This window comes from Amphiura filiformis, chromosome 7 (assembly GCF_039555335.1).
Source record: "Amphiura filiformis chromosome 7, Afil_fr2py, whole genome shotgun sequence".
Classification (NCBI taxonomy): Eukaryota; Metazoa; Echinodermata; class Ophiuroidea; order Amphilepidida; family Amphiuridae; genus Amphiura; species Amphiura filiformis.
In genome coordinates, this window is record NC_092634.1 from 16,638,314 (window position 1) to 16,651,247 (window position 12,934).

A 12,934-nucleotide genomic window follows, 5' to 3' on the forward strand; every position below is an offset into this window, starting at 1 on the left:
ATAAAGAGGGCTGTCTGTTGTTCTGCTCCACACTTACAAAGCTGGGCTGTCGAACAGACCCCATTTCCACATCCAACCGCTGTGTGTAGGCGGTTGAGTCTCACCCATGTTTGACATCTTTCTGTTGGATCAATAATGTACCTATATACAAGGGATTTGTTTATGTGAGCCATTTTGTTTCTGGTGAAGACATTCCAGAAAGTTTCATCGTTCATTCTTTTTGTCTCTACCATTTCCACAGAGCACTTGGTTATGTATATGATGCAGATGGACAAGTAGAAGCACAAGACAAATACCTTAAACGCCTCAGCGGTTTCATGAGGCTCTATGCTGCAATCATTGCAACTAAACCACTACAAGGAGGCAACCAGGTTTGTAGTGTTCAAAGTGTAATTTGGATATTTTTCTCCATAGCTTGACAAACATTTTTGAGGACTTGAACTGATAAACAAAATGGGAAGGAGTGCAATTATTGTAAAACTTCAAGACAAGAAAGGAATTCAGTGAAGATGCACTGTGTGGATGAATCTCTGACCATATTCAGCTTGAGTAAATAATTTTTGTCATCGATACATGTATACTTATAATTTTCCCATGAGAATTTTTGCGAGTATTTACCACATTTAGAATAAAATATAGGGTTTTCTTTACTTAGGCAAATAAAATTTGCTTGGTTAATTGTCCTCAACCGATCGACTCAAATCTTGAAAATGTGGAAAAAAGTTTTTACTGTACAAAAGAATACCGACCCTAATTCTGGAAAATTAAGGGAATTTTTTTTTTCACAAATTTTGCCATACGGAAAAGATATTTTTAAAAACAGTTTATTTACACTTTTATACTGTTTTAAAACCTGAATGAAGTCAAAGAATAATGAAAGGTCACAATTTGTTATTTTTTTAATCTGACCGAGTGACCCTGTCTTCCACAAGGTGGTCGAGTACAACCAAACAACTTGTTTTTCTTGGTCCTTACCGTGTACTTTTGCCCACCATGAATTTGCAGGTTCATCCATTTGGAGCATGTGAGGGTTGGACCTGGTTATCAAGAGTCATGAATTTAGAGCCACAACCTGATGTTACAGCTACAATGCTGCATGACTTTCTGGAGGTAAGGTCATATTAATTATATATTTGAGCATATCCATTTCTGGTTCATGCAGCCCCAGGTTCAATTCCTGGTGGTCTCATTGTACTGGGGCATTCATAACTAGAAGGAAAAAGTCTTAATGTACTTGGCATCATCTGTAGATTAAATTCCGCTCTCTCCATGGCTCATTTCGAATTGAGTAAATGAACCATGAGAGTCTCTCTCTCTACTTTGAAGGAGCTGTGAAGCCAATGGTCCCATGTATAGACCACTTGACATGTGACATCATTGCCTGGCAGTATGCATGCAAATTATGGCAATTTCCATTGTTCTTTGCCCTGCATCATAGTTTGCTCAGGGCACATGTATTTTAAATCGCCCACCACATTTCATATAGTACAAGAAATTATTAAGCCATTGAACATTGTAGCGGTTGTTTTGTATTTTGAATTTGAATGCATTTTGAAATCATTACCGTAACCACTCGGGTATAAGCCCACCTTCGGCTATAAGCCCACCCCCTATTTTTCAGACCATTCTGAAAACAAGGATGCACTCGGGTATAAGCCCAGTGGTAATTTTGGCTTAGTTCTTAAATCATGTATAATGCTTTTCTTTCACATTCTAGAACAAACACCGTATAAAAAATATCAGTTAAAAATTAACATTCCATACTTATAATTTTAAAAAAAATGATATAGATGATAGAAATTACTGGTACTTTGGGCATATATTCAAATGGGGCAGATTGTTCTTATTTTTAAATTAAACTACTAGCCCCTCCCCGGTTATAAGCCCACCCCCATTTTTTAAGTGAAATTGCCCATGTAGGAGGGTGGGCTTATACCCGAGTGTTTTTTTTTTTTTTTTAGTTCAACCATGAATGATCTTAGCATTTAGGTTTAGGTCCAGGGATACTACAAAACCGAAAAAATAAAAGTAACATTTTTTTTGTTGGCAATTTCGGGTACCCGGTGACCCGCCCGAAAATTGCGCCGGGTACCCGGGTACAAAATTACCCGAAAATGCCAGGCCTAGTTCAAGCATTACGATAGACCAGTCCCTTGCCTTTGTTGATAAAAATGATGTCAAGTGTCTATAGAGCATCATGTATAATACTATGATCAGCTTGGAATAGGCAAGAATTAAATTCACAAAAGCGTGGGTCAGTCATGCAATACGCAAAGCACGGTTTACGCACAAGCAATTTGTACGCTATATTCTATATCGATCCACAATATTATGAGTCCCGCTGATTACGAGCTGATCAGAGCATATATGTCAGTTTTGAAAAGAATAGGATGTTTACCCCTGGCTGTCCCAATCCATCCTCGTTTGCTCATGGGGAGATTAGGGCTCATATTGAAATACCCTACCACGTTTTCACACAGAAATAAGGCAGGATTCCCCTCGCTAAGCGCGCGCCTCAGGAAAGCTCGGTCATAAAACGGATGGATTATATGCATCAGTGATACACCCTGCCCAGGATTTTAACAAAAGAAGGCTAGCACAGGAAAGCTGCAGGATGGCGTACACCTTCCTGTGTAAGGGAATTTCAATATGAGCCCTTAGCATTGTCATTTGAGTACATTTCTGTCAAAGTAGTAAAACTCAAAATAAATAAACAATTGAACCTAAAGGGCAAGTACTATTTTTGTATTTCTTCTGTGGTCTTGGGTGTGCGTATTGAGTACACAAGCCATTGATCGTTGGCACGTAGAAGAGGAGGAGACCTTGCCACTTCTACATGATCCCCAATCACCAGTGCATACCTCAACCATGGAAGAAATAAAAAATTAACTTTATAGCTCAAGAATGTGTGAGGTTAATTGACTTGAGCAAATTACTTCAATTGATATTGTGCATTTTTCAAGCGCACTAAAGCCAGTACAGAATATAGAGCATCTTTCCTATTGTTGATTTATTTCTGCTTTTTTACTGACATAACGTTTGTCTGTGACTTCTCTTCTGTAGGTATGCGGTCATACATTAGCCAACACGTATGGGAGACAGTTCTTCAAATTACTTCAGACACTTTGTAAACAGTACTTTCCTAAGTAAGTTGATTTTTAATACTTCATGTGCAAAATTCAGACATGTTCGAACTTGAGTAAATTAACTACATATGTATGTGGGAGGTAATTCAAAAAGTTGGGTCTCAACCAATGAGGTAAAACCAAATAGTACCAACTCCGCCATGGATACATGTCGCTCATGAAGGGTAAAATAGCGCACCTCAGGATTATGTTACTATACGCCTGGCAAAGTTTTATTCAAAGTGTTTGCTGGTTTTTATTGTGCCCAAAATGCACGCTAAGCACAAACTTAAATTCAAATACTATCATTCCATTTTGGGCTTTAGCTTATAAAAATCGGGGGTACACTATTTACAGTCCATGAGCAACAAACCAAGGTGGCGGATTTACTATATAGTATTAGATATGGAGCAATAATGTGAGTTAGAACTCTTTGGGTCTAATCGCTTTGGTCTTAACTAATTTAATTACTATTTTAAGGGATGGGGTGTGAACGTTTGGACAATATTTATTGTGGAACATTAGAGCACATCAGACATATCGAATTGCATTCTGAATACGAAGAATGTCCTTCTGATATCAAGTAATTTTGATTTTTTGAAATTCGCAATGTAATACAAATTTTATGGCAAATGATTAAAAATTGATATTTTTGATATTTAACAGTACTCGAAGTAAACTTTATAAATCTGATGATTTATGCTTAAAATGTATGTAGGTGGGATGAAAATCTGACGATCAATTGAAAATTTTGACCTTTCGTATTGAAGATATGGATTTTTTTCCCAAAACACCAAAAAAAATAGGTCTTTTGGGGAAAAAAATCTATATCTTTAATATGAAAGGTCAAAATTTTCAATTTATCGTCAGCTTTTCCTCCCAACTACATACACTTTAAGAATATATCATCAGATTTATGAAATTTACTTCGAGGACTGTTAAATATAAAAAATATCAAATTTTAATGATTTGTCATAAAATTTGTATTATATCGTGAATTTCAAAAAATGAAAATTATTTGATATCAGAAAGACATTCTTCGTACCCAGAATGCAATTCGATATGTCTGATGTGCTCTCATGTCCCACAAAATATACTGTCGAAATGCTCAAAACGCTCATTCCAGATCATTTAATTATCCTTATTTTAATTACCATTTTAATTTTGTAAATGTAGCCTCTTGAGTTCGGGATGATTGTACTAGTATTTTGGAAATAAATAAGTTACTTTTTCAGCTTGATAATGTTGCTTGATTGCAAAATATTTTTTGAAGTCAATTGTGGGACAGACCAAATGTCTTGTCTTTTGTGGAAGAATTTCAAATCAAATGGAGCCTTTCTTCTTGATACAATGTAATACACAATTATGGTGATTTTAAAAACCTATTATACAGGTCCGATAGGCCCGGATTTTGTGTGTTGGGGATTTTTTTATAAACTGTATACAATTAAAGGACTCATCTGGACTCAGAACTACAAAAAATTGGTTATTCCACTTGTAATGCACACTTCCCCTGTTGAAGATTTGTCAAGCTTTCTGTGATTGTTTTTCCTGACCAACGGACCTTACTTAGGGAACAAACCAAAAGATCGATGACGTCCTATAAACGAAACTAGTTTTGTTTAGGGGGGAGGGGGTAAAAATACTCGATTACGTTTGTACAAAAACATCGGTCAGAAGAATGTGTCTTTATTATTATTATGTCAAAATTTTCAACATTTCATTATTACGTTTCTGGTAGGGAGGGAGGGGGTTGGCTGAGAAACGAAACTAGTTACGTTTATAGGACGTCATCGATCTTTTGGTTTGTTCCCTTAGCAAGTCCATGTCTGCCACAAGGTTTTATTTGGTATATCCTAACAGTGATTTTGTTTTTGTCTTCTTTTAGAATTGAAGCTGTTACTCCTAAAGGTGCCGCCTCAGGTGGACCTGTATTAAGGTTGAAGAGCTTCTTAGAAGTAAGTTAACATTTGAAACTCTTTTCATCATCAATGCATGTCTTTAAATATTACTCTTCAACTAAACAATTACGTTAAATTAGATTTTAAGACTGTGTGGAGTACTTTGGAAAAGGTCGCATGTCACAAACAGGTCACCCAAAAATGGAGGAGCCATAACATGAAAATGCTTTCTTCCCACTTCAAGTTTAGTTTATTCTTAAAGTATCATATATGGGGAAATGTCATTTATTTTTTGCTTTCATTTTTTTCATACACAATCTTGCCACCAAGGTTTTTCTTAAGCAGAATTTTATGTAGAATCAAAATATCATGGGTGTCATTTTTAAAAACTGTTCTTGGGTGTTTTTTGGCGGTTTTTGGCAACTATCATATTTTTCAATAATTCATATGTTTTCAGCCCAATTTCCATTTTATTTGCTGTATAATATGAACTAATGTGTGCTGAATATTTTTTAAATAAAAATTAATGGTCAAATGTTATCCCAGAAGAAATTTGGACAGACACTTTTATCAAATTGGGTGATTGTAGGTGTTTTTGGGTGTTTTTGGGTGCTTTTGGGTGCAATTTATAATGTATATTATATAGAGTGTTTTCAAATGTGAAAAGATAACAAGTTTGTCACTATTCGCCGTAGAAGTGACGTCATAATTGGATTAACTACCATAGCAATAGATATATACAATTTTTGACTCTATCGCCCTGCACTACAAGCAGGTTGCACTCATCACCTGTGTATGTCTGCATTCATAGATTGATTATAATACCGCTCTTTTCCAAAAATACTAATAGAGTTACGGTCCAGGTCTTTCCCTGTTCTTTGACATCTATGGTTCAATGCATAGGTACCACGTAAACTTTGTACAGTGCAGAGCGATATAGTCAACAATTGTATTCATCTGTTGCTATGGTATAGCCTTACGTCACTTATAGCGAATGCATGTACTTTTTGATACAAACACAACTCGACCGTAGGCCCTACTACCCAGTTTATAAGTCCTGTGGCCTTTTGATAATGACAATGTGCCACCTATCCTAGCATGTTGTTTGGGTCACAAGTAACATATTTATACTTGTTTACAAAAATCAAGATGCAGCAGAAGGCGGCCATCTTGTTTTTCAAACTGGCGCCCATTTTGCAAAATATTTCCAATATTTTTCAAACTGCCCCTTCCCAATGTGGTTTATTGGCACAGTAGCAATGGTTTTATTGGCACAGTAGCATTTGTTTTAGGCTTGCTGTATTAGTTTTATCATGTTTGCATGCAGTAGCACCAATATTGATGATTTTCAAATTCAAAATGGCCACCAAGAATTCAAAATGGCCACCGAAATCAATTTATTTCCTTCAATCATACAATGAGCCTATATCAAGCTGGTAAAATAGGAGATTGGACATGTGCCATGAATATTAAAATAATAACACACACAAATCCGATACTAAATGCACACCCCTTGTGCAAGTTGACCTATATCTGTTTATCACATTTAAATGATGACTTCATTTTGCATATTATAACATTTTAAAATGCCATAGAAAATGTTTCTTGGCCCATACGTGTATCCTTTAAACAAGAACAAGAGCAGTTGGTGGTGCTAGTTTGGGCTGCAGGCTGTATCAATACATCCATAAGCCCATGGCAGCAGGGGAGGGGGTTCTTCAAATATTTTGAACGGAGATGTGCCACAAAGATTTTCGGATGCTGACCTTTCTATACCTTCTTTTTGCTGTTTCTGCAACCCATCAGTATACCAATTTTTCACAAAATGCACCCAAATTTGCCCTAATTGGGTGCATTTAAGGGCACTTTTTGTCCTGATGTGCCCATTTGGTTGCATTGGTCTCCACTGAAAACCCACCCATCGATATATCAATATTGCTAAAAAATATACCCCCAAACCATGGCAACTTCCTGTACACCTTCAAACAGGAAAAAAGGTATTGAGAACTGCAAGGTAAAGGGTACCGAGTGTTCCCACATATGGGTTATGGGTCCTGGGGGATGGACTTATATAGGGTTTTTAGGGATGGAGTTAGGGATCCCAGGGATGGGATAAAGAGTACCGGAGACAACATTAGGTATATCAAGGATGGGGTTAGAAATACAAAGGACATGTTTAGGGGTGACCATGAAAGAAGGTTAGGTGTACCAATGACAGGGTTCCCCGAAGGTCCCAGGGACAACAGTTTATGGGTCCAGGTGAAGGGATTAGGGGTTCCAGGGATGTGATTAGGGGTATCAACAATGGGGCTTGGGGTATCAAGGAACAGGGTTAGGGATTCTGGAGACGAGGGTTAGGGGTTCAAGGAATGGGGAGAGCCCCATGGTCAGTGTTAGGGGATCTAGGGATATGGTAAGGTCACTGGGGATAGAGTTAAGTGCCTCGGGGTTTGGATAATGGGTACTAATGGTACTGAGGACTGTGCAGGGTAAAGGGTACAACGGGTTATGGGTCCCGGTGAAGGGGTTAGGGTTTCAGGGATGACCAGTCATGGGTTCCAGGAATGGGGTTAGAGGTCACATGGTCATGTTTGAGGTCCCAGGGATAGGATGAGGTACTGGGGATTGAGTTAGGGTTCCCAGGGTTGGGGTACTGGGTACCATGCAGGAACGGGGTAAGGGGTACCTGGCACTGGGTAAGGGGAACCGTATGTGGGGTTACAGGTGCCGAAGATGGGATTAGGGGTCTGTTTAGTCTCGGGGACAGACTTTTTAGGTTTTAGGAATGGAGTTAAAGGTCCCGTAGTAGGTTTAAGGTTAGGATAGGGTTAGGGGTACTGGAGATGGAGTTTGGGGGTTCCAGGTTTGGCGTAAGGAGTCCCAGGGATGCCATTAGGAGTAATGACGACTGTGCAAGGGTACTGGAGTAATTGGAGACGTAGGGTACTAAGGATGTGGTTAGCAGTGGCGTAGGGTCATAGCGGCAGGGGGGTGCCAAGGATGCGGGTTATGGGCTAGCTGGCCCCGAGTACATATCAGGTTATGGGCCACTGGGTCCATGGATGGGTCTATGAGTCCCAGGGATGGGAAGGGGTACTGGCCAGGGATGGGGATGGATGTACCAAAAATACACGGTTATGAGAACCGAAGAGGATATGGGTAGGAGCATTCGGGTACTAGTACGGGGATACATGTTATGGGGTAGGTCTACATGAACAGGTATCAGAGTACGATGTACATTTAGCAGGGTACATGGTTATGAGGTACCGAATAACCGAGTTAAGGGTATTGGGTACAGATTAGGATTACGTGTTAGGGTATGGGTATGCGCTGGCCCAGAGTACATCAAACTTGGCGGGAACATAATTATCATTATCATATATCCTGAGGAGACGGATGAAGACATTTAAGGTGGAATAAGGTTACACGGAGATCTGAAATTCGGGAACTATTTTATAACAAAATGTCATCGTAGAAAGTGAATTCATAATTATAGGTGAGCATTTGAATGTGGGTGTAGGGTGGTGTGGTGTGTATTTGCAGTGTATAATGGAGTTTGTATATGTGTTGGTATATTAATTAACATGTTACTTGCTTAAACTTATATTTTACAACTAGGCGGTTACCCGTATTTGGCGGTTCTCGGCTGTCGCGATTACCTGGCTGATGGTGACTTTACCCACCAAGTTTTATGCCCATAGGACAGTTTTTACTAATTTGACCTCAGATGACCCCTTGTGATCTCAAAATGACCTTCCAAAATTTGGCTCTAAATGTTGACTGTACCCACCACGTTTCATGCCCATACGACAGTTTTTAGTAATTTGACCTTGGATGACCCCAAAATTATCGTCAAGAATTTGACTCTAAAAGTTGACTGTACCCACCAAGTTTCAATGCCATACGACATTTGTTACTATTTTGACCTCAGATGACCCCTGGGTGACCCCGGATGACCCCAAAATGACCGTCCAAAAATTTGACTCTAAAAGTTGACTGTACCCACCAAGTTTCATGCCCATACGACAGTTTTACTAATTTGACCTCAGATGACCCCTGGATGACCTTGGCCCACTTATCGAAACAAACTTGTTCTGTCTGAGGTCCAGATGCACCCACCCACCAAGTTTGAGGAACGTGCGACCCCTAGTCTCCGAGAAAATAGGCGGAAAACAGTTGTTACTAATTTGACCTCAGATGACCCCTGGGTGACCTTGACCCACTAACCAATACAAACTTGTTCCGTCTTAGGTCAAGATGCATCTACCCACCAAGTTGCATGCCCATATGACAGTTTTTACTAATTTGACCCTAGATGACCTCTGGTGACCTTGACCCACTAACCAATACAACCTTGTTCTGTCCTGGGTCAAGACGCACCCACCCGTCAAGTTTGAGGAACGTCGACCCCAGTGTCCAAGAAAAACAGTTTTTACTAATTTGACCCTGGATGACCTCGGGTGACCTTGACCCACTAACCAATACAAACTTGATCTGTATGGGGCAACATGCACCCACCCACCAAGTTTGAGGAACGTATGCGACCCCTAGTCTCCGAGAAAATAGGCGGACAGACACACAGATAGACAGACAGATAAACAGACAGATAGACGATGCGTATTATTATATAGATGCTCATTATGTTTGGAGGAAATAAATTGAATTTGGCGGCCATTTTGAATTTTTGGAGGCCATTTTGAATATCAAAGTTGTCGATGTTAGTGCATACGTCATAAATAATATCCTAAGCTTAAAACAAATGCTACTGTACCAATAAATTCACAATAGGAAGGGTCAGTTTGAACAATATTGGGATGTATTGGCAAAATGGGTGTTGTTTTGAAAAATAAGATGGCCACCAATTGCTGCATCTGGAATTATGTAGACATGTAGGCCCCTATAAATATGTTACTTCGGACCTAAACAACATATTAGGATAGGTGGCACATTGTCATCAAAAAAGGCCACAGGATTTAGTTTGCCAAGGCAACTTTCTGCCCCCAAACACCCATCAAAAATGCAAAAAAAAATAAAATCCGCCTAAAAAACACCCAAAAATTTAAACATTTGAACACATTTCTTCAATATTTGAGGTAGTTCATATTAAAGTGTATTTAAAGTTTGGAATGATAATATAAAAGCCTTTAAATGCAATATATGACTTAAATAAGTTGATTTTTATGCCATAATATATGCCAAATACTGAAAATCAGAATTCGCCCAAAATCCGCTTAAAAAACACCCAAGAACAGCTTTAAAAAATGACACCCATGATTTTTGGAATCCTCACAAAATTTTGATTCAGAAAAACCTAATTTGCAAGATTGTGTATGAAAGTTTTGAAAAAACACAATTCCCCATATACTACTATTTTAGAAAGTTTGGTGTCATTTTGTAGATAATTATGTTCTTTGTCAAATACAAAAAACCCCAAGTCAATTAGACAACTACTTTGAGATTTATACTGCAATATGTAAGATGTGTCAATGGAGGACCTGGGGCGGGTGAGCCGGGGCGGGTGAGCCCCATAGGGTTGTACACAAAATTGTGAAAATATGGCAAACTTCAAACCTTTGTATCTTAAAAAGTACAACTAGCATGGACACCAAATTGCATATCATCCTGGATTGTTAATCTACCTCATATTAGATCAACTGTAACAAAATATGTAACTAATTGATTGCCTAATTAAATGCTAATTAAGACAGTTTTCCCTATATGTTACTGTACAAAGTGTGCACGTAATGCTCTGACATTTCTAAATGACCTGTATCTCATGCCCGAATCACCCTGCTTATTCAAAAGTACAAATTTTTAAAGGAAATTTGATGAGGAATTCAATTATGTTATTAGTTTTAGTGCCAGACATGGAGGAAAAAAAGTTTTGATTGATAATGTCATACAAATTGTAAAATTATTTTACCATTTTTTGTCCACCCTGTATGTTTAATGCAAGGGATACCAAACTCATTCTTCGTAATTTGTTGAAAGGGCCCATGCAATGCCTTTCTAAATCCATATTTATTTTGAGCTACATAGCTTTCAGAAAAAGAAAATATGGGGTGTACCATCACACGAAAGATGCTAATTTTGTTGATGTTCCACCCTGTATATTTCTTACCCACCCTGTATTATGATATTATACTTTGTTGATTTGGCATCCTTGTAATATAAGCTTTCCAGAAATGTATACTTTTAATGGTCTAAAATTTATTCATTAAAAGTTGGTGATATTTTTATCATAAAACGTTATGTTACACAAAAGATGACCATTTCATGACATGCGACCAAAAGTCAAATGCCAAAATCAGCTCAACATGAAATTGTTCCAAATCACCTTGTCCAATTAGTTAGTTTCATCATTTCAATTTTATTCATAATACACATAAAAACAGATATATTGAACAAGAATACATTTAAGGCCAGACAGCAGGGTTGAGAAGGTACACGACCAGGCTCAAACATCCGCAGAGCATATTAAACAACAGCACAATACAACATATAAATGCAGGTTATAAAGGAATACATCAATAATATTATAAATTAGAAATAATATTGCATAAAAAAGTTGACAGGGGCCCGCTCCGAAACAATTGCACTAATATGATAAAATATGGTTTAAAAGATGGCATTTTGATTTAAATCGACCAGTCATCAGTTTGATGTAGCTGCTTATTTGGTATGGACAAGAAGCATATGATCAGACATCTTATACATGTACACCATCATTACCACTCCTTAAACTTGTAATGAAAAGATATTTGAGGACATTTTCTGATTTTACAATATTGATGTTTAAGGAAATAATGTTGTTTTAAACAACTTTATGAGTAAAAAGAAATTGTCAATAATCTGATGGGAATTATTTTTGATTATGAAATAAATAATGTGTAAGGTTTTAGCAAATGTGCTTATTTCTGGAATTGAAATATTGTTTCAGATATTGTATCTTTGTATTGTATGGTAGATATTGTTTGGATTATTGCAAAATGTCTGTCAGTAGAAAATTATATAGTATATCTCTATAAAAACAAATCTTATCAACCCACCACTTTGCACTGATACCATTCAATGTATTTTGTTTCAATTTGCAGACGTGTATCAAGACTCAAAAATTCCCACCACCAAAAGGCTTACTTACAGATGAATTCTGGAGAAGTTGATGAAGGCAGCTTAACTATGATGTGTAGTAATAGTGCAATGGCTTCTATTTGATCAACATATTTACTGATCAGTTACAGACCTTTTTTTTTAATGCATTTGTATTTTTGTGGCATTAAAAAGTTGATAACATCACCGTCTGTTAACAGAATAGGTTAATAAATGTCTATCACTAATTGTTGGGAGTGAAATTGCGTCAAGTAGGGAGGGGGGGTAGTGCATTAACATATCAGTTAAAGTGCATTATTTTGTACAATTCCTCAAGTAACAAGTGATACACATTTATTTATCTATTTTAAAAAAAAAAAAAAAATGTGATCTGTGCTGTTTTTAAAACAAATTATCACTCAAAAATGTTGGAAAATAGAACCAAATATAAATCCTATGTGACGTGAATGCGTGCGAAAGCACTACACGTAGTACATGGAGTGCCATTATATACAAGCAATGCAGTCCGCATACTTCTCTAACTGCTTTTCTGATTGGCTGCTTTGATATGTATGTTAGTACAAATCACTAGTTGTAATTCTTTGTGACCTATCTGACAAAAACATGATCAAGTAATAATGAGTTTTGTATATATCATTATGAGTTTGACAGACTACCAAATCTTGATTTGTCTCTTTGTTAAATTCATGTTAATGTTACCCATGAATTCTCGCGAATTACCAAACAGAGATTCAGGGTTTAGATCCATAGGGCAGCATATGAATTTTTTATGGTGATCAGCATGACAAGCAGTCAAGT

At 37.4% G+C, this 12,934-nt stretch overlaps 1 protein-coding gene across 1 annotated transcript in view; it reads left to right on the top strand.

Moving 5' to 3' along the window:
• Positions 1 to 12,658, top strand: part of LOC140156807 (mRNA export factor GLE1-like) — a 31,726-nt gene extending 19,068 nt beyond the window's left edge. The window contains 5 exon segments of the mRNA XM_072179790.1: positions 242 to 371; positions 1,006 to 1,110; positions 3,064 to 3,146; positions 5,014 to 5,083; positions 12,121 to 12,658. Of these exon segments, the coding sequence (XP_072035891.1) occupies positions 242 to 371; positions 1,006 to 1,110; positions 3,064 to 3,146; positions 5,014 to 5,083; positions 12,121 to 12,189 (457 nt within the window). The 3' untranslated portion in view covers positions 12,190 to 12,658.
• The last annotated feature ends 276 nt before the right edge of the window (positions 12,659 to 12,934 follow it).